Source organism: Rattus norvegicus, chromosome 11 (genome assembly GCF_036323735.1).
Source record: "Rattus norvegicus strain BN/NHsdMcwi chromosome 11, GRCr8, whole genome shotgun sequence".
In the NCBI taxonomy this organism is placed as follows: Eukaryota; Metazoa; Chordata; class Mammalia; order Rodentia; family Muridae; genus Rattus; species Rattus norvegicus.
Genome location: NC_086029.1, coordinates 55,404,211 through 55,423,815, shown reverse-complemented (window position 1 = coordinate 55,423,815; position 19,605 = coordinate 55,404,211). Strand labels below are relative to the sequence as shown.

Sequence of the window (19,605 nt, the reverse complement as noted above, 5' to 3'; positions counted from 1 at the left end):
GCTCTACTTGGGACTTGTATGATTATCAGTAACTACTTCACATCCTAAGTGCGATGTTATCTTGAGATGTCCTCTTCCAAGTTAACAAGTCTGTTACTTCTGAATTTAGCCTCACTCAGACTGTCAGGACGACAGCAAAACACTGACCCAGTCATTGCCAGACTAGCTGGTTTCTAACTCTATTCATCCCAATAGTACCTGACAGCTTAAAGGAGGGTGGCAGGGCAGTATGGGGCAGCTCAGTTCCTGGAGGCAAGGGCACATGAGGCAGCCGGCCAGCGAACAGCATGGAAGGGCCAAGGGCTGACTATTGCTTTCCAAGGCTATCCCTAGCAATGCTAAGCCACACTGCTCAAAGGTTCCATAGGCTCTGAGTATCCCCATCAGCTGGGAGGAGGCATCCAAGACACAAGTGTGTGAAGGACATTGTTAGACAAGCCACAATGATTGCTTTCCTCTTCCCTGGATCCCCCCCCATGGCAGCCTCACCCATTCTGGCTCAGGATGATAAAGGAAGGCAAATATATCTCTCAGTACCTCTGGAGTCAGACACTTCAAAGCTCCCACAGTTCTGGGAAACCAGTTGCATTAGCTACAGTTCTGCCTCGCTCACTGAGGACTGCTGGTCCTTCTTGGTGTGCTCCGTGAAAAGCAGCCCAGGTTTTCCTTGTGGTTACAAAGTTCACAGACTCCTCTTTGGAGGACTCAATGCCTAAAACTTAGGAAGGAACCTGCAGGGCTACCTTATCGTATGAATTGTGTATAACTCAGGGAAGCTATGTGCAAAGTTGTAGACTAAACTTGTTATACTGTCAAGAATTTTTATCCCACAAGAGGAAAACATTTATGAGATTCAAATTGTTATCACCAGAGTCATAGATATGAATAATTCTAGCATTTCCGAAGATTCGTCCTTAGATTAGAAACCAGGCAATCTTCTATTGACTTGTGCTCCCTGCTTCCTTGACTCCAGACCCATCTTTCATTTCCACTGCCTCCCCTTCTACAGTGATCTTGTCCAGTATAAATCTGGTTTTGCTATCTGACCTCTGCCTTAGTGCTTTTTGTAATGGATCCCACCCACTTCCAAGTCAAGTATAAAGTCTGAAACAGAGTGAAAAAATAACCCTCACCTCATCCATTCACTGCCCTGCAATTTTGGTGACCATCATTCCACAATCATTGCAGCTGAGGGTCAGAACTTAGGTTTTAATAGGCTGCAGGACCAGAGAATCATCATTATTACTATTTTTAAAAATACTTGTATTCTGGGGTTCACAGAGAAAATCAGTGAACACCTTTATTACAACAGTACTGATAATATATTAATAATTATTCCATATTTGTGTTTTAAATTAGCTTAAATTTTAAGGATTTGGTGACAACAGCTCTAAGAGGTAGGTTCTATTTCTATCCTTTTGATGGATCAGGGAGCCTAGGATCAAGAAATTCAAATAAATATTCTCGAAGGGAAAAATCCAAGTTGCAAAGCCTGCTATTTAGACTTCATAAGCTATCCTCTTAACCTTGCTTGTATGTACCCTTGAGTAAACTGCAGATTCACAGGCCCATCATCTGCAGCTAGAGGATTTCCTACATACAGCGGTAAATATTTGAGAACGGCTAGTACATGACTGCCCTCTAGTGGTCATACTCTACTGTTACACCATTTGAGATTATAGTACAATATTTACATAATCTCCCCCTTATTTTTCCTCCTTTCCAATCCTCCCATGCATGAGCCAGACTTTGTGATGTGTGTGTTCTACAGCTGTAGTAAGATAAATTAAATTAGTTATAGTGACTGACCCTTTAAATGATCTTCAATTCAAATTTGTTACTAGTATATGAATAGTATCAGATGACTGTCATCAATCCTCATTTAATCCTGGAAATTAAATTCCATTAAAGATTTAAATTACATTTAATTAACTAATCAATCGATCAACTAATTAACTAATTAGTGTTTATATGCACATGTGCATGTTTGCATCAAAGCACTTGCGGAGGTCAGAAGCAACCTTTTGCCAGTCAGTTCTCTCCTCCTACCTAGTGGGTTCCCAGGATCAAAATTAGGACATTCATCAGGTTTTGGAGCAAGCGCTTGAACCCAATGAGCCATCCCTTCAGCTCAAAATTTAATTTCATTGCTGGAAGTCTGCATCCCAACTTGCAAGAGGGCAAACACCACGGGTACCATGCCGGAAGCAGTCTGATCACAGTTACAGGGGATTTCCTGCCCCAGGACCTGCTCAGTTCATTACACAACGGGAGTAATTTTGGATTTGTGTTCTTCATCATTTCCCCTTGTCCTTTTTATACGAAAGGGTGGAAGGATGAGAATTTTTTAACCGTTCGGTGATACGTGTGTAATCTCCCTGTTTCCATATTAGATTGTTACTTATTTCCGAACAGGAAGTGACGTGTAACTCGTGTCAGAATGGGGCCCCGTGCAGATAGTCCAAAGTCCCCAAGGACAGAGGTTTGTTCTTTCTGATGCAACTGTCAATGATGCAATGATCTGGGGGTGCAGAGCGCTGCTCTATCTCGTCTCTCAGACTACTCATTTCAAAGAAGAATAGGTTCAAAGTAGCTGATCTAATTCCTGCCTTATGTCTGTATCCTGGCTGCAGAGGAAAGGCCAAAGAGGAGAGCCTCCCTTCCTTTAAAGGCTAAACCCAGGTACACATGTGTGCATGCACACACACACACACACACACACACACACACACACACACACACACACACCCTTCACATTGTAATTTGGTCAGAAGCTTCAAGAGAAATTGAGGGTGGTGATTTCTTGTGAGGAAGCCATGTCTGTATTAAAACCTGGAGTGTTATTGTTAAAGAAAAAAGAAAAGAATAGATTTTGGGTGGAAACTAGCTCTTTTGCTTCATTTATTTGAACAACTTTTTCTTCCTTCGTTCGTTCGTTCGTTCTTTCCTTCCTTCCTTCTTTTCCTTTTCCTTTGGGGGCTGGAGAAGAGATGGAGATAGGGCTTCTTCATGTAGGCCTGGCCATCCTGAAACTCACTCTGCAGACCAGACTGTCCTTAGACTCAAGAGATCCTCCTGCTTCAGCTCCCCAAGGGCTGGGATTAAAGGTATGCACCACTACCACCCTGCTACCCTGGCTACTTGGACAACTTTTCTATATATTCAAGTCTAATTATTCATAGAAGTTACTGTAAAACATCCCATGTTTGAATAACTCGTTAATAACGTATTATAATTCTTGTAGAAGTGCTTCTGGTTGTGTTGAAAAACATGGTTTTTTTTTTCTTCTTCATGGTTCTTCTTGGTAGGAAGATAGCTATTTATCCCGATTTATCTATTTCAACTTTCCCGATTACATAGTTCAAACGTCAGTTGTACACCTTTGCCTTTTTGTGTAAAGCATGAACTTCAAGTCACCTCCTTGGCCCACAATCACTAGGCAGATCACAATGTTCTTAGTGGTCACTGGTCAGTCGTGTTACTTTCTCAGTCTGTGAGCTATATTCTCAGGGTGCAAAGTGTGTGTTTTATAAATGCACCCATGTGGCATTTTTATAAAATGGACCTGTGTGGCATTTTATAAAAATGAATGATTAAAAAGGGAATTATTTAACATGGGTGACTGTTAAGGAAGGGAAGAGAAACTGAGTGGTAACCCTGGAAATGAGATTTCGGCAAATTTAAGTGGGATTACAGGAGAAACTACTGACCCAGGGATAACACCACGATACCTTTGAGACATCTATTTGAGATCAAGAAAGTTATTAGTCAAAGTTTGACAGGACAGCATACATTTATTAAGAAAGAGGTAGGGGTTGGGGATTTAGCTCAGTGGTAGAGCGCTTGCCTAGCAAGAGCAAGGCCCTGGGTTCGGTCCCCAGCTCCGAAAAAAAGAAAAGAAGAAAAAAAAAAGAGAGAGAGGTAGATGGGCAAGAGAGAGAGGGGTTTATGTGTTCCTTTTAAGGATGCTGGAATCTGGCAAATCTCAAATCTGTATTGTAGATCATCGGGAGACGTTTGATAGTTTTTGCTGGTAAAATTTGATCTCTCTCTCTCTCTTCCTACCTCCCTCCCCTCCCCCCTTCCCCTCCCTCTCCCTCTCCTCCTCTCTCTCTCAGTTTCTCAAGACAGGGTTTTCTATGTAATAGCCCTGGCTATCCTGGACTTGCTTTGTAGACCGGGTTGGCCTTGAACTCACAGAGAGCCACCTGCCTCTGCCTCCCAAGTGCTGGGAGTAAAGGGGTGTGCCGCCAAGCCCAGCTGCAAAGACTCTTGTTGCCGAGGGAGCTCATCCATTATTCTATTTGAGTTTTCAAGTACTGGCTTGGGTTTATACATACCTAGGAAGGCAGAATGTCCACCAATACAAATTTGTTTCATGTGCAACTACCCTTATATAAACATACAGAAAAATGTTTGACAAAATATCTAGGAAATGTGTCTCACTATATATGATACATCAAACTTACTTCCTTAAGAACTTACAGAAGGCATCAGTGAGCTTGCTCAGCACGTATTGCCACCAACCTGGTGACCTGATTTTAGTCCCTGGGTACCACATGGTAGGAGAGAGTAAATTGTCATCTGACCTACACAGGGTGCTGTGGTGGACATGTAACACAGACACAGACACAGACACAGACACAGACACACACACACACACACACACACACACACACACACACACTAAAGGTACTACTAGAGTGTTTCAAAAGACTGAAAAAACAAAATTTGCTCTACACAGGCTTCTGTGTGAGCCTGCTTACTGGTCCTTAACCCTCAACCTTATGGAGGTCCACACCCATTTGCACAGCAACCCATCTGCAGCAAAAAGCCTTTCAAATGTGGCTTCCCCTCTCTGCTTTCACCAAGCCCCTTCACTTCTAAGAAGCAAGTTCCAAGAATGGGATTAAAAAGATGACTCTAAGGAGATGCAGAAAACAAAGAGAGAACTGATCCTTGCCATCCAAATTTAAAACGACGTCAGTATGGCTAAAGCTAGAGCATCTTGAATGCGTCTTTTCCGAGAGTGATCCATCCCTGCAGATGAGAATGAATAAACTGTCAACTTCTGCTGTCCAAGGTGTTCCATGAAACTTTCACAGTCTCAGTCACACAGGCATTGTAACTGAATTGCATCCAGATTACTGTAGAAAAAAGTCAGAGAGAAGCTAAGGACAAAAGATAAAACAGAAGGGGCAGGCACTGTGAATCGGTCTCTTACATAAAATTTTCTTGGAATATTTGAGTGGTTACTTTACAGATATCTCTGAATATCCAATTAAAATTACTTTAAAGAAAGAGCAAGACAAACCAACCGCACTAAACTGTATTGCATATTTAATATACAGGGTTGTAGTAGCCCAGACTCGTCTCAAACTTACAGTAATCCTTCTGTGTCAGCCTCACTTGTGCTGGGATAACAGGTATGTGTGATATCTAATTATAAATTGATTTAAGTCAATCATCCCTTAAGATATTTTTTTTAAAAAATCTGTACTATGATAAATTAAAAATGTAAATCCTAGGGCAAAATATTAAAATCTCAAAATCTTCACTTAATTCTTCTTCCAACCGCACTAGAGTTCTAACAAGGCCATGTTTAGCAATACCTTGTTACTAATTAGCCCAAGTTTCTGTATGGGTCTGAAAGCAACAGACTGAGTCACTTTGATAAGACACATCTCATGTTTGACTATCACAGAGAATTGGTAAAACAGTATAATTTAGGAAAGACACTTTGAAATTGTGTGTATGCATGTGCACTTGTGTGTGCGTGCGTGGGTGCCCATACCAGAGAAATAAAGTGGTTTCCTCAAACCCTCTCTAAACAGGGAAGATGAATATACTAATATATTGAATATAGGGCATAAAATTAATTATTTTTAGCAAGGGAAAGATCAAATTTGTAAGGATTCAGAGAAGCACGTGGAGTTTGAAGATTGTCAGGTGTATGCCTAGTGAGAGAGCATCATCAGAATTTCCTGGCTTGTGGGGGTCACACAGAGAATAAAATCATAGCACACCACAGAGAGCAAATTTAGGTGGAGACAAGTACCCCTAATGCATAGCTTCTGTTTCAACTTACTGACGCTTTATTTGTCCACGGTAGCTTTTTGATGCATTAAGTTGCTTACTTCTATGGCATATACTAACACATAGTTCTTGGACTTGGGAGTAATTTAAGCCACCAGGAAGATGATTTTTAATTAATTAATTGTGGTTGGCTTTGTTTCTTTTGAGACAGGTTCTTACTATGTAGCCCTGGTTGTCCTAAAAGACAAGGCTGACCTCAAATTCACAAAGGTCTACCTGATTCTGTCTTCTGAGTGCAGGGATTAAATGTGTGTGCCACTGTGCCCTTCGAGGAAGAAGGAAGATGGTGGCTTTGTTGTTTTGCTTTGTTTTTGTTTTTTTCTCATACAAATCAGGTTTTTTTAAGGATTCCATTAAGCACTGCAAGATGTGTTTATACAAAAGATAAAGAGAGGGGGGATAGGTTCTATGGCGGTGTAGTCAGGTATGGGGGAAGGGGGTGCCTCGACGGGCCCATGCTGAAGCGTCCCTTCCCTCCCCCTCCAGGGACCAGCCACATATAGTATACATATAGAAGACATATAGTACAGAATAGAGTTTATTCAGGGCATGGTGAGGGGAGTGAAGAGGGTAGTAGAGGCAGAGAAAGAGAGAGGGAGAGAGAGAGAGAGAGAGAGAGAGAGAGAGAGAGAGAGAGAGAGAGAGAGAGAGAGAGGAGGGGGCAAGCAGCCCTTTTGAGTCAGGCATACCTGGCTGTTGCCAGATAACTGTGGGGTGGAACTTAGACAAAATGTTAACACTGTACATTAAAATTAAAGGTGGGGACAGAGGAGGGGAGGAGAGAGACATCCAAACTAGCTGGAAGCTAGTACACAATTTGTTCAGGGCCAACTTATTTGTCTGGGCAAGTCTCCGAGATTTCCCGTTTGGCTCAGTTTTGACTAGCTTCACATTAGCGGAATGGGAGCGTACGTGGAGATGTTCTCACAGAGAAATTGGAGAGACTCCTCTTCATTAAAGAGCTTCATTATCACCAGCAGGCCCAGCCAGACCCATTACTAGCACCTTCCAAGAGATAATTCTTATCTTTCCTTCTCTTCCAAGTTGGCCTCTGGGCAGGGCACACTAGCGCTAAAAGTTAAGGGTTTCTCTCCTCTGCAAGCTTCATCCCTTCTTGGTGAAGTCATTCGCCTGCCACTTCTCTTATCTGCCAGGCCTGAGCATGCACGCTGTTCCAGGCAATTTGTGGTTCCGTTTGCATAAGAGGCAGTGGAGTGGGCAGACGGTCAGAACCATCTTACTGCCCTGACCAGAATGGAAGCTTGTGGAAAAATAACCAGTGGCCTAGATTATTACCTGTTAGTAGAAATTAAAATCACCCTGGATAGTTAAAGGGGAAATGAGCACTTCTGATAGCATAAAATAATGCTGACAATGACCCCTTTGTCTAGATACACTATGGTTTAGAACAAACCTATTAAATGTGCGAGCTTCTGTCCTCCTATTTTCAACGTGTAGGGCTATGGAAAAGAAGAGAGATATCCAGGAGTAAACTTGAGTGTGAATGTTTTTTCTAGATCTACTCAGGAATCCACTGCGTACTTACTCTTGAGTCTTCCCTGAACTCTTTGTGTAAGCCCAGCGCAGGGACAAAGGGGCATCTTCCGGATTCACAGTCAGGACTGTGTCTGTGTCTGTGTCGTATATCTGTCCGTTTGTCCTCAGTCTCTAGTCCCACTTTTGCTCACTTTTGTGGGTGAGCGAGCAGGGCAATCGAAGGTGTGAGTGACTAAAGCGCCTATCTTATCAGTCCAAGCACCTCCACAGGCAGCACCAGAGGCCCGCGTGCATGCAGTAGGACCCACCTCTGTGGGCGGGGTGGAGTCTTATCTGCCAGTTCCTGGAGCAATCAGGAAAGTGCAGGAGGCGATAGGACCGGACTACAGTTCCCAGCATCCCCCGCTTTCGCCCACAGCCGGCGCTCTACAGTCGTTGCCGCTCTTCCAGGCCCCAGGTTCCAATACCAGGGAGTCTCGGTCTCTAGATCCTGGGAGCTCCCGTGGATCTGCAGGATCCGCGCTGCCCAGTCCCGGCGGGAGATGGCCTTGCGGCTGGGCCAGCTAGGCTCGGGCCCCTGGTGGCGAGCGGTGCGAGGTGACTATGCACAGCTGCGCGCCCCGTCCCCTCGCAGCGCGTCCGCCTGCGTCTGCCGGCTGCCTGGCACCGCCGGTACCCAGCCTCGCCGCGGGCTGGGCCACGGCTCCTCGGCTGGAGGCGGGTCCCGGCTGGGGACCGGGCTGGCCGCGGCGCTGGCGGGGATGGCAGGGCTGGCAGCCGCCGTCTTAGGGCACGTGCAGCGGGCGGAGATGGTGCCCAAGAGCTCGGGGGCGCGGAGCCCCTCACCTGGACGGCTGGAGGAGGACGGGGACGAGCTGGCCCGCCGCTGCAGCACCTTCATGTCCTCGCCGGTGACCGAGCTGCGGGAGCTGGGGAGAAGGCCGGATGACATGAAGACCAAGATGGAGCTGATGATTATGGAGACCCAGGCCCAGGTGTGTCGGGCGCTGGCACAGGTAGACGGAGTCGCTGACTTCTCTGTGGACCGATGGGAGAGGAAGGAAGGTGAGGAGAGCCCTCCTGTTTCTTGGTTGGGCATAATTGCAGTTTAGGATTGAGGATAGGCTGAAGTAGACAGTACTCATTGGGGTTTGATCTCTTAGAAGGGACACTCTTAGAATGACTGACATGGAGAAAGCTGTTCCCTCTCTGCTTGCAGATGTGGACCCAGAAGTGCCAGCAACATAGGACAGGCCATTTGAAAATATTGGCAATTCCTAGTTGCATTTTTCTGTATAGGTTTATTAAGAACATTTACAGGCAGCAAACTGAAGCTTTCATGTTTGTTACTGAACACGCACACGCACCACCCGCCCCCACCCGCACACTTTTTATTTACCTGTCAGGGTTCATCTGTCCCTTGTCCTATTAGAGGCAGAAGAAACATTGATCCTTTATGTCTACTAGACTTCCTGTGTCAAGAATCCCTTCACTCTTTTTGGAGAGTTGCATAAGAAATATTTGTTTAGTGTTCCAGTGGTTCTTAGAATTTGCATCTTAGAAATTGCATCGTCAAAGTTCTTGAAGGGTTCCTTAGAATCCCCCAATACTATCCCATTCAGGTCGAGATGTCGGGTCATGTATTGGTGACCATGTTGTTCCATACAGAGTAGATGTCCCCGTTTCTCCCCCCCTCTATCTTGATTTTAAACCTGAGGGTTTCTGACTCCTTCCCAGCTGAAACTATAACAGCATATCATCAATATATTTCGATCCATGATGCTTCCACATCCATTATTAAATGAGATTCAGTCTGACTTTCGTAGTTTTCCATCTCGTACTGTTTTAAAGTAAAAGCCACTGACTGACCCGGCACATAATCTCAAATACGAGATAGCTAGCTTTGTTACTGTTGGAAGCTACTGTTGTCCGCCCCGTTCCATAATTTATGAATATGTGCAGAGAAGTCAAGAGTGTCAGAAACATGGTCAGCACTTGAAAAAAAACAAAACAAAACAAAACATCATTTATGCTTTGCAGTGGCGTGATCTTGGATATGGTGCCCTGCTTTCTAGAAGTGAAACAACCCAAATGTTAGTCTTTGAGAACAATGACTTTTTGATGACCCTATTGTCTTAAAGGAAAAAAAAGCTATTAAACCCACATCTATATAATATAAAACATATCTATATAATATAAAATTTAAGACCCTGAACCCCCTAAGAGTTTGAATAGCTACGTTTTAAAATTGCATATACAAATTAAAGGTAATAGGGTAAAACTGAGAGTAAAAAAATGTGAAGCAATAGGGAGTTCTTGTATTCGGTAAAAGCAGAACACGGTTCGGTGAAGCCCCTCCTGCCTGTGACATTAGCTTTCCGTTTTGTGAGTAACAAATGGATTCCTTCTGGTGATTTTCGAATAAAGACTTCCTTGGGGTTATTAGGCAATGGCCCCAGAACACGGAAGAACGGCCATTTTAGTGGTTTGTATCTGGATCCAGTGTTTTCCTAGTATGAGCAACTTAAGACACAAAGCTAAGCTAATTATCCAACCCATTGCATATTTAAAAACATGCTATCATAGATGGTGCTCTGCCCTCTGGTTTTCTGTTTCTCTGGACAGGAGGTGGTGGCATCACCTGTGTGCTTCAGGACGGGCGTGTGTTTGAGAAGGCCGGGGTGAACATTTCTGTCGTTCATGGGAATCTTTCTGAGGAGGCAGCAAACCAAATGAGAAGCAGAGGAAAAGCCCTGAAGAAGAAAGATGGTAAGTCAGATATCGTTCCCGGCCAACTCTTTCCCGCCAGTTTTACTTAAAAATCACTTTTTGCTTCTGGAACAGCCATGTGGGATGTATGTGCCCGGTAAGCGTGCTTGCATGCGTTAATCGTGAACATTGTAACTCAGAGACAAGGGACAAAGCAGCTTCTGATAGTGGACTCAGAAATCATGAGGGAGCAACTTGTGCCAAATCAGGCCACCCAATGCATCCAACCATGTTGTTTTACTTTCCAGGTAAATTGCCGTTTACTGCTATGGGTATAAGCTCCGTGATTCACCCTAAGAATCCTTATGCACCCACCATGCATTTCAACTATAGATACTTCGAAGTAGAAGAAGCTGATGGTAAGCCTCTTAAGAGTTGTTTGAAGTCTGTATTTAAAAAAAAAAATAATAATCAGAAGGTACCCTATCAAAAAGAAAGTACTAACATTTGGGATTTTTCAGGAATAGCTCAGAGGTTTAGTCTTGGCAGGTGTCTTAGGATTTTACTGCTGTGAACAGACACCGTGACCAATGCAAGTCTTATAAAGGACGATATTTAGTTGGGGCTGGCTTACAGGTTCAGAGGTTTGGTCCATCATCATCAAGGAACACGGCAGCATCCAGGCAGGCATGGTGCAGGCAGAGCTGAGAATTCTACATCTTCATCTGAAGGCTGCTAGCAGAATACTGACTCCCAGGCAGGTAGGGTGAGGGTCTTAAGCCCACACCCACAGTGACATACCTACTCCCACAAGGCCACATCTAATAGTGCCACTCCCTGGGCCAGTCATATTCAAACCATCACAGCAGGATATACAGGACTCAAAGCATCAGAATGGGACTCCTTCTCTCATCCAGTGTTTCCTCCACACAGAATGATTTTTGTGGACCCAAACATCAACACCCCCACACAAGGTTTCTGCAACTATCAATTTGTTATTTCTGGAATTGAGGACTTGCCATTGGGGCTTGTATACAAATATATGTATATACTCTGTACACAGTGCGCAAGGACCTGAGTTGGGATCCTACCCTACAATCATTTAAAAAGCCAGGAGCCAGGGAGAATAGACGGGAGGCTATCTGGAGCCAGGCAGTATAGCGAATTAGTAAACTCCAGGTTTAGTGAGAGACTCAAAACCACTCTGATGGGGAAGTGATTGAGGAAGGCAGCTGACATTAACCTCTGACCTCTGCACAAACGCACCTGCACACATGCACACCTGCACACCTGCGCAGTTACAAACACTGTGAGGCATTTTTCTCCCTTTCTGAAGTAAGTGGAAGGGGCTTTGGGGATCCTAATAGTGGGAGCATCACAGTCTCCTGGATAGTTTTTGTTAACCTTATGTCTCTGAGAGAGAAATTATGTTTTCAAGTAGTGATCTAGCCGAGATGTTTGGGCTGTGGATCCTCATGTTAAACCAGCGTTGAGTTTCACAGCACATTCAAGCCATCTGTCCAGTCTGTTAGTACTTGAGGTCCTCCGTCCCATTTCCCTGCCAGCTTCTTCTCTCTTCCCGACTCCCTGTCTCCTTTCCTTTCTGCTGTTGTGTCTCGCCAGCCTCAGTTTTTCCTCTGTCGGAGCTGTTTTCGGTTAGATGTTCTTCGACAGCCACCTATTTCATGTTGCTGAATTATGTTGTTGAGTTAAGCTTGCTGGCACAACCAGCGGTGCGCTCTAGACTCAAGGCTGTATAGCTTCAGCTGCCTCTCTCTCGTAGGTAAGATGCATTGGTGGTTTGGGGGTGGATGTGACCTCACACCGACATACCTGAACCGAGAGGATGCCGTCCATTTCCACCGTACTCTGAAGGAAGCTTGCGATCAGCACGGGCCAGACATCTACCCCAAATTTAAAAAATGGTAAGCTCTCAAGACTGTGTTTTCTACGCTTGTTCGAAAAGACTTGCCTGTGGGCCTCATTTATATAAAGGTCATCAAAAGAACTCTTTCCGAGTTAAGGACTACTCTACATGGTTAGCATTAGGAGGTGGTGTCTTAGGAGACTTCCTCTATTAGACGGTGGATGAAAGCACCAAGAGTAGGCTGATGGCTTCTTGTGTCGGTCAGGAGGGTAACCCTGAACACACATGAAGACATTCCGTAGGCATTTCCTCCACCAGCCTTTTCCCTAGGCGTGCATGTTTTACAGTCACCGCTTTTAGTACTGAAAGAGACCTAAAGTCGTTCATAGCATCCTGCTTTTGCTGACTAGGCACGTAAAAGCTGAGGCTTGCGCCCCAGCTGGTGTCAGTTAGGAGACCCTCATCCTCTGCCTCCTGTGAAAGCAGCAGCACCCCCGGAAGCCTTAGAAGTACGGTAGGGGGCTGGAGAGGTGGCTCAGTGGTTAAGAGCACTGACTGCTCTTCCAGAGGTCCTGAGTTCAAATCCTAGCAACTACATGGTGGCTTACACCATCTGTAATGTGATCAGATTCAGATGCCCTCTTCTGGTGTCTGAAGACAGCTACAGTATATATATATATATATAATCTTTAAAAATAAATTACAGTAGCCACGCTGTACTCTTGCTTTACATTGGCTTGTTTTGAATTGCTTGGTAGCTCTGCCGGTGAGAGCCTACGTACGTATGCTCTGCAGAGGTTATAGCTGTAGAAAGTCTGGCTGAAGTCCTAATTTCATAGTCGTATAGAAAATAAAGATACCGCTGGCGTGAGTTGAGGAGAGTGCCTTGAACCCCAGGGACCGTATCAGTTCCACGTATCTCATGGTTTCCCTCTGCTGCGTGTTCTAGGTGTGACGACTACTTCTTCATAGCACATCGCGGGGAGCGGAGGGGCATCGGCGGCATCTTTTTCGATGACCTCGACTCTCCATCCAAGGAGGAGGCGTTCCGCTTTGTGAAGACGTGTGCCGAGGCAGTGGTTCCTTCCTATGTTCCCATTGTGAAAAAGCACTGTGATGACTCCTACACCCCCCAGGATAAGCTGTGGCAGCAGCTGAGGAGAGGGCGGTGAGTGACGGAAGGGCACACGAAGGATCTGCACAGCTCACACAGTGGAGGGGCTCCGGGAACGGTGGCTGTTGTGCTGTTTGGGACAAATGCTTTACAGTTAGTCAGAGTAATCCGCACTGATTTTTTTCTCAAGTAGACGAGCATTAAAAATGAACTTAATGATGTTGTATAATCAATGTCACAAGGTTTACTTAACTCACCTATGCATATATGTGTGGTAGGCATTCATGTGGTAAGTACTTGTGGCATTTTTCTCTTCACTTTCCACTGACTGCTTCTACCTTCTGCCAGGATGAGGGCATCATTTAAGGTTTTTTTTTGCTTATAAATTCCGAGTCATGCTTTAAAACACTCATGTTAAGTGTTTTATGAACGCTAGCTATTGTTATACAGTCTTCGTGATCGACTTTACTTATTTCGGACCTCTTAGGCATAACTCCTGCAGGAGGCACTGTGTGTCTGATTTTCCCAGGAAGCCTGTGGTATATATGGCATTATCATTTACTGACCATAAGGTTCCTTCCCTTATGCAGTCCTTTGCCCAAGACTGCACAGCAGGTCTGATGACACCCCAGATGTGAAGTCCTCCTGACTGTGCTTTTCACCCATTCTGACCCCCAGCCCGACTCTGTGTTGAACCTGATGAGTTCCTAGGTGTCGGGATAGGCTGTGTTCAGTCCCAGTGTTCTCGTGAACCAGCTCCCTACACCCACTCTCCCAGCCCCTGGCAGTTCTCTTGGCCGTCTTACCTGCCTATGCACCGTAAGTCACAGTCGTAGGCCGTGTTCTTCTAATTCATGTTAACTCTCAGGCCCCTGAGCAGCCCTAAGAAGCTACAGCTGTGCCTTGAAGTCAGCTTACGTAGTCCAAGTTTAAAGATAAAATATGTTTGTATTTACCTCTCTGAGGGTATGTGTCTGTTCTACTTAAATAACTTCGTGCCCTGTCAGGTGCCTGTGTAACAGCCTGATGAAGGGAGAATAGACTCAATTTTCTTTTAGAAAGTTTTTAAGCAATACAAGCCCCACTCCATGCCCACCAATTTGTTACCCATCCCCATCCCATTCTACCTCCCTTTCTCTAGATTTATCTTGGGTCCCCTGAGGTTAGACATAACTCTGACTACAGAAACAGGCATAACAGACATACTGAAAATGGCTCATAGTTCAGTAGGGATGGTATTGCTAATTAAAACCTTCAGCATCGGACATATTCTGTATGCAGAGCTAAAAGGTTTGTGATTCCTGTGCAGGCGAAGCTTTTACTGCAATATTACAAACAGTACTTTTCTTTTTCACATTCGACGCCAGGCCATTCTGTGAGTTCTGCTGTGTGTATCAGTGTCTGTCCCGTATCTTTTGATTTAGGAGATGTGTGGAGCATTAAGTTAATTCCTCAAGGCTAATCTTTGAAAGAGAAGTTCTCAGTCACTGCCATCTCTGGGTTGGAAGATAGCAGTAGAGTCTGGGCTTTAAATAACCCCGGCATCATCGCAGAGACCCTCTGTGGTCAGCTCAGGCTTCTGTTTCTGACGGTGTGTTCATAACTTGTCATCTGTATTCCTCACGGATCTCTTCCCTCCCCACCCCAAAAATTCATTTTTATGAGTCATTCTGAGTTCTTTAGGACGGTAGAAAGTACAGCTTTAAATGTGAAGACTTTTGAATCCCATGATGTTAAAGGCAGAAACAGATGTTCAGGCTAGATGGAATTCAAATCTAGTTTCCTAACAGTTAGTAGAGAATCTGACAATATGCTGAGCCTAACTCTAGTTGATACCAAGATATTTTCATAAAGAAAAGCAAAAGCAGAGTAAAACTGAGCACTGAACCACAAGGCTGTAGCTTTCCCAGTGATGGCTGTAGAAAGAGAGGAGGGATGAGTGGTCCCATCTCTGTTGATGCTGTGAACCGCTGTAGGAAAGGAGGCAGATCCCAGCTCTGTTAGTCTCTGTTAAGTCTAATGCTTCTAAAATATATAAATAAATAAATAATAATAATAATAATAATAATAATAAAGTAGTATAGTAGTAGCAGTATAATAATAATAAAGTAATATAGTAGTAGCAGTAGTAAGTTCCTTGCTCAGCAGTTCCTGGCACTTACCTATAAAAGTTGAGTACTAGTCTAATACTATGAGTCACATTGAGATGAAGCCCTTTTTCTGAAACGTCTCGTGCTACAGTGAGGACCTTGGCTGTGTGACCCAGTAAAGAATGCCGTTTCTTTCTTGATTGTTGTGCATGCCTGGTCCCAATTTGTGTTTGTACTGTTTATTCATGGGGAAAACATAACCTGATTGATTTGTAGTTGCGCTGTGTTGGGCCCAATCTGCATCCAATTGTTTGGCGGGTAGAATGCCCTTTTATTTATTTATGCTTTCCAGAGGAGAGGGAGGGCTCACTGGGCTGTGAGCTGTGTAAACTGTGTGCTGCCTCCAGTTGGTAGGGAGACATGGGGAGAAGCTCCACTCTTAGTTTTCCTTAGGGATTTCTGAAAGGTTTCACCCAACACACCCTCACCATTATCTGGTGTCTTTATGACAGGTATGTAGAGTTTAATCTGGTGTATGATCGGGGCACCAAGTTTGGCCTCTTTACTCCAGGATCCAGGATCGAAAGCATCTTGATGTCTTTACCTCTAACAGCAAGGTAAGAAGATGATTTGTCAAAGTAACTCTGTCATAGCAGCTCTGTGTCATAGCAGCTCTGTGTCATAGCAGCTCTGTGTCATAGCAGCTCTGTGTCATAGAAACTCTTGATGTAATCTGCATATTAGCTCTGACAGCGTGTTACCTAATACTTCATTTATATTTTTTTCTGATTTCTATTAGAGAATTGTTGGAGAAGAAAGCACAGATTGGATTTTGTAAGAAGGGACGGGATGTACATCATAGCTTTGTGTATGAGAAGGTGGAGGGAGCATAGGGTGCGAGCGGGACCTTCTTTCTAGAAAGATACTTTTGTAAAACTTAAGCTAATATCTACCTGCGTACTACCCAAGGTTGTATACTTTATTAAACCCTAGTTTATAATGAAAGTGTGTTTTGATTTTAGGATCTCAATATTAACCCAGATACACCTAAGACTTATTAAGAAATTTAACCTTTTAAGCAGCAGGCATGTTTTTTTAGGTAAAGTAGGGACACAGTAGGCAGAGGGGCATGGAGGTACCATGCATTCTTTTTACTCTTAGGGTTTTAGTCTTCATTAGCTGTCTATGTCATTTATTGTTATTTCGTTTGCACTGTTTTGTTTTGGACGTTCGTAGGTGGGAGTATATGCATTCCCCTCCAGAGAATTCCAAAGAAGCTGAAATTCTGGAAGTGCTGCGCCATCCAAAGGACTGGGTGCACTGATGTGCAGAGCCTTGCTCCAGGGCCTGGTGGTCGCAGGTGGGGTCTTCCTGCACCCTGGCCACCGTGTGGCAGGCAGTGTCTTCTGTGCCTTACCGTCCCCACCTTCTCCACCGTGGGCATTCCTCTGTGTCAGGTGGTTTTGGTCTTTTCTAGTGCTGTGGCAAAGGTGGGTGGGGATATAAAAGTGCCCAATTTGTTGTCCGTGAAATTCATTTGTACGTTTCTATGCAGTTTCTATGACCAGTCAATTTGACATTGGGTTTCCAGGTCTTAAGTTAAGGGAGTGTAAATACTATGATACCCACCAGGAAACTCATTTTGTTTGTTGTTTGAAGTTCTAGTTTTTGCTACAGACATTTATCAGGGGATACATTTTATCTTCATTAGTTCAGTCAGGCTGCCCTTCTTGGGAGCTTTAGAATGCAATTGGAAGCCAGGCAGTGGTGGTGTACGCCTTTAATCCCAGTATTCAGGAAGAAGAGGTTGGTGGATATCTGTGAGTTTGAGGCCAGCTTGGTCTACAAAGGGCGTTCTAGTATAGCCAGGGCTACACAGAGGAACCCTGTTTTGAAAAAGCCAAAAACAAAACAAAAAGAAAAACACAAAAAAAGCAATTTGAAAAAACATGTTTTTCGTTATTTTTGATGTAATTTCATGTATCTTTCTCTATAGAGCAGAATATGATAAAAGTACTCATTTTTTTTTTTTAAAGATAGCTATTTAAGAGCTCCGGAAATATTCTTTAGTCAGTTCTTGCATTATATAATGTTGACCTAGTTTACAGCTGCAAATGGCATTACCATTATTTAAATAAGGGACGTCTTGAATGGTGAGGTTTTTGTGGGATTATAACCTGCTAACATTAGGATTCTATGTATTTTTTAAAGCAAAACTTACATCCCTGGATTCTGATACTTAAGAGTTTATTTTAGACATTTAGATATGGAAGATTAGACTAAGAACAAATGAAACACATTTTTCTCTTTAACTAAAAAGAACAAAGATAGTCTAAGAGGGGCATTTTATATTTTTTTAAAAAAATGAGCCAATAGAAATTGTCTTACTTTTCAGATTAGAGATTCTTCAACTTTTACCTTTTCTTTTAAAAGTCACAGCAGATTTCTTAATGTGTGGTTTATCTGTCTAAATAATAGTATGACTGTGCTATGTTATTTGATTTATAATATATTGAATTTGTAAGGCACAATATATTATACATAGTTAAATATTATCCTGGAATATGTTAGATGTATATGATTGTGTTTGGCTCTTTTAGGGTGAGAAAATCTACAAATTCTTCAACTTGTCTTACATAGACAGCTAATAAATTTTATTACAAAATAAGACAAGTAAGTATTTGTATTCTTTATTGTGATAACTTAGTAATTCAAATATTTCTCAGTACAGTAATAAGTCTTTAATACTAGATATTTTACGCAAGAGAAATATCTACTTCATTTCATTTTCTTAGCAATTTTAGTGAAAATACACAAAATCAAAAACAACTCAAGTGCAAATTAGTAGGTAAATAGATAAACAGTTTGTGACTTAGGCAGACATTAAAACGCAGTTAGCAACAAAAAGGAGTACAGACTGAGAAATGCCAGCGTGCGAGGCCTCAGGCACACCATGGCAACAGGAAGGCGCCAGACAGAAAAGTACCTGCTGTCAAATGTCACCTGTGAAGACTTTACCAGGAAAGCAGTCAGTGGCTGCCATGGGCTGCAGGTGGGGAACTAAGCTGTTATCTGTGCTGTGGCTGAGGTAACAAAGGTTATTAAACTCTATACATTTATCAGATGTCCTTGAAGTCATCATCACAACATCAGAGAATTTTTCATTTACACACACACACACACACACACACACACACACACACACACACGCACACATCTGTGGGTAACATTTCAGTAAAGATGGTTAGGGAAAGAGACATAAGCACAGATATTCACGTACACCTGTCTGGCTACCTTTTGAGAACTAAAATGTCAAGCCGAGCATATGGTTCAATGGCAGAGCCTGTCTAGCATGCATGAAGTCCTAAATTGTATTCCTAGAACAGGGGTGGTAGGGAGGAGGCTCGGGGGGACACAAGGATCCCTGGCTGATTTGATTGTATTTCAGACTTGTAGGTGATAGACACAGATGAAGTTTTAAAATCCTTCGTGTCTGTTTTTAATCCTTCAGTGTCCACTGTGAAGCCATGTCTGGAAGGCCAGCAGCAGAGTAAACTTAAAGAGCATTCTGTTGTTCTTCAAAATGAATTGCGCTTTCAAAATCTTGTTGACATCTATTCTGAGTTTACTGGTGACAGTACACCCCCACATGGTATAAACACCTCACCCCTTGTTGTCTGACCCAGGCCTGTTGGTCATGAGGGTGTATCAGGCAAGATGTCCATACACAGGGACGTGTACCTAACTGCCACCCCACCACTGGGCTGGGCTTACTTACGTTAGTTAGATTTCCTTTACTGAAATACCAAAGACTGGGTATTTCATAAAGGTTTAGGCTGTCCTTTTGTATGCGAGATTTGAGGATCAGGCAGCTGTATCAGCTTGGCCTCTCTCAAGGGCCTTTTGGGCTGGTTCACAGCAGGGCAGGGCAGACGGAAGTGACCACCTGCAGTAGAGGCCCAAACACGTGCAGGGGTGTTCTTTGTATCCCTTTCATGAGACCTGGTTTCCGTGGAATCGGCATTTATCCCTTCCCAGGACAGTGTATCCAGTGACCTAACTACCTCACATTGAGCTAGAACTTTTCAAGTTTCCACCATCTTGAAAAACCCACAGAGAGGACCAAGTGAACCTTCAGGAGTCAAACAACGGTGGCCAACTGAGTGTAAAATTTCGACATGCCCAGATCTGAGCCAAATAATGTATTTCTGTAGAGCACGACCTTTTGTGGG

At 43.7% G+C, this 19,605-nt stretch overlaps 1 protein-coding gene across 1 annotated transcript; it reads left to right on the top strand.

The window, feature by feature from the left end:
* Nucleotides 1–8,054: 8,054 nt before the first annotated feature.
* Cpox (coproporphyrinogen oxidase) lies at nt 8,055–18,038 on the top strand. Its single transcript, NM_001037095.1, has 7 exons — nt 8,055–8,658; nt 10,219–10,362; nt 10,611–10,721; nt 12,086–12,227; nt 13,119–13,337; nt 15,886–15,990; nt 16,610–18,038. Exons 1-7 carry the CDS (start codon nt 8,136–8,138, stop codon nt 16,695–16,697), a joined length of 1,332 nt encoding a protein of 443 aa, NP_001032172.1. The 5' UTR covers nt 8,055–8,135; the 3' UTR covers nt 16,698–18,038.
* Nucleotides 18,039–19,605: the final 1,567 nt, after the last annotated feature.

Coding starts and splice junctions, on each gene's coding strand:
- Cpox (NM_001037095.1), top strand. CDS start 8,136: ATGGCCTTGCGGCTGGGCCAGCTAGGCTCGGGCCCCTGGTGGCGAGCG. Junction 8,659..10,218: donor CCGATGGGAGAGGAAGGAAG/GTGAGGAGAGCC, acceptor TTCTCTGGACAG/GAGGTGGTGGCATCACCTGT. Junction 10,363..10,610: donor AGCCCTGAAGAAGAAAGATG/GTAAGTCAGATA, acceptor TTTACTTTCCAG/GTAAATTGCCGTTTACTGCT.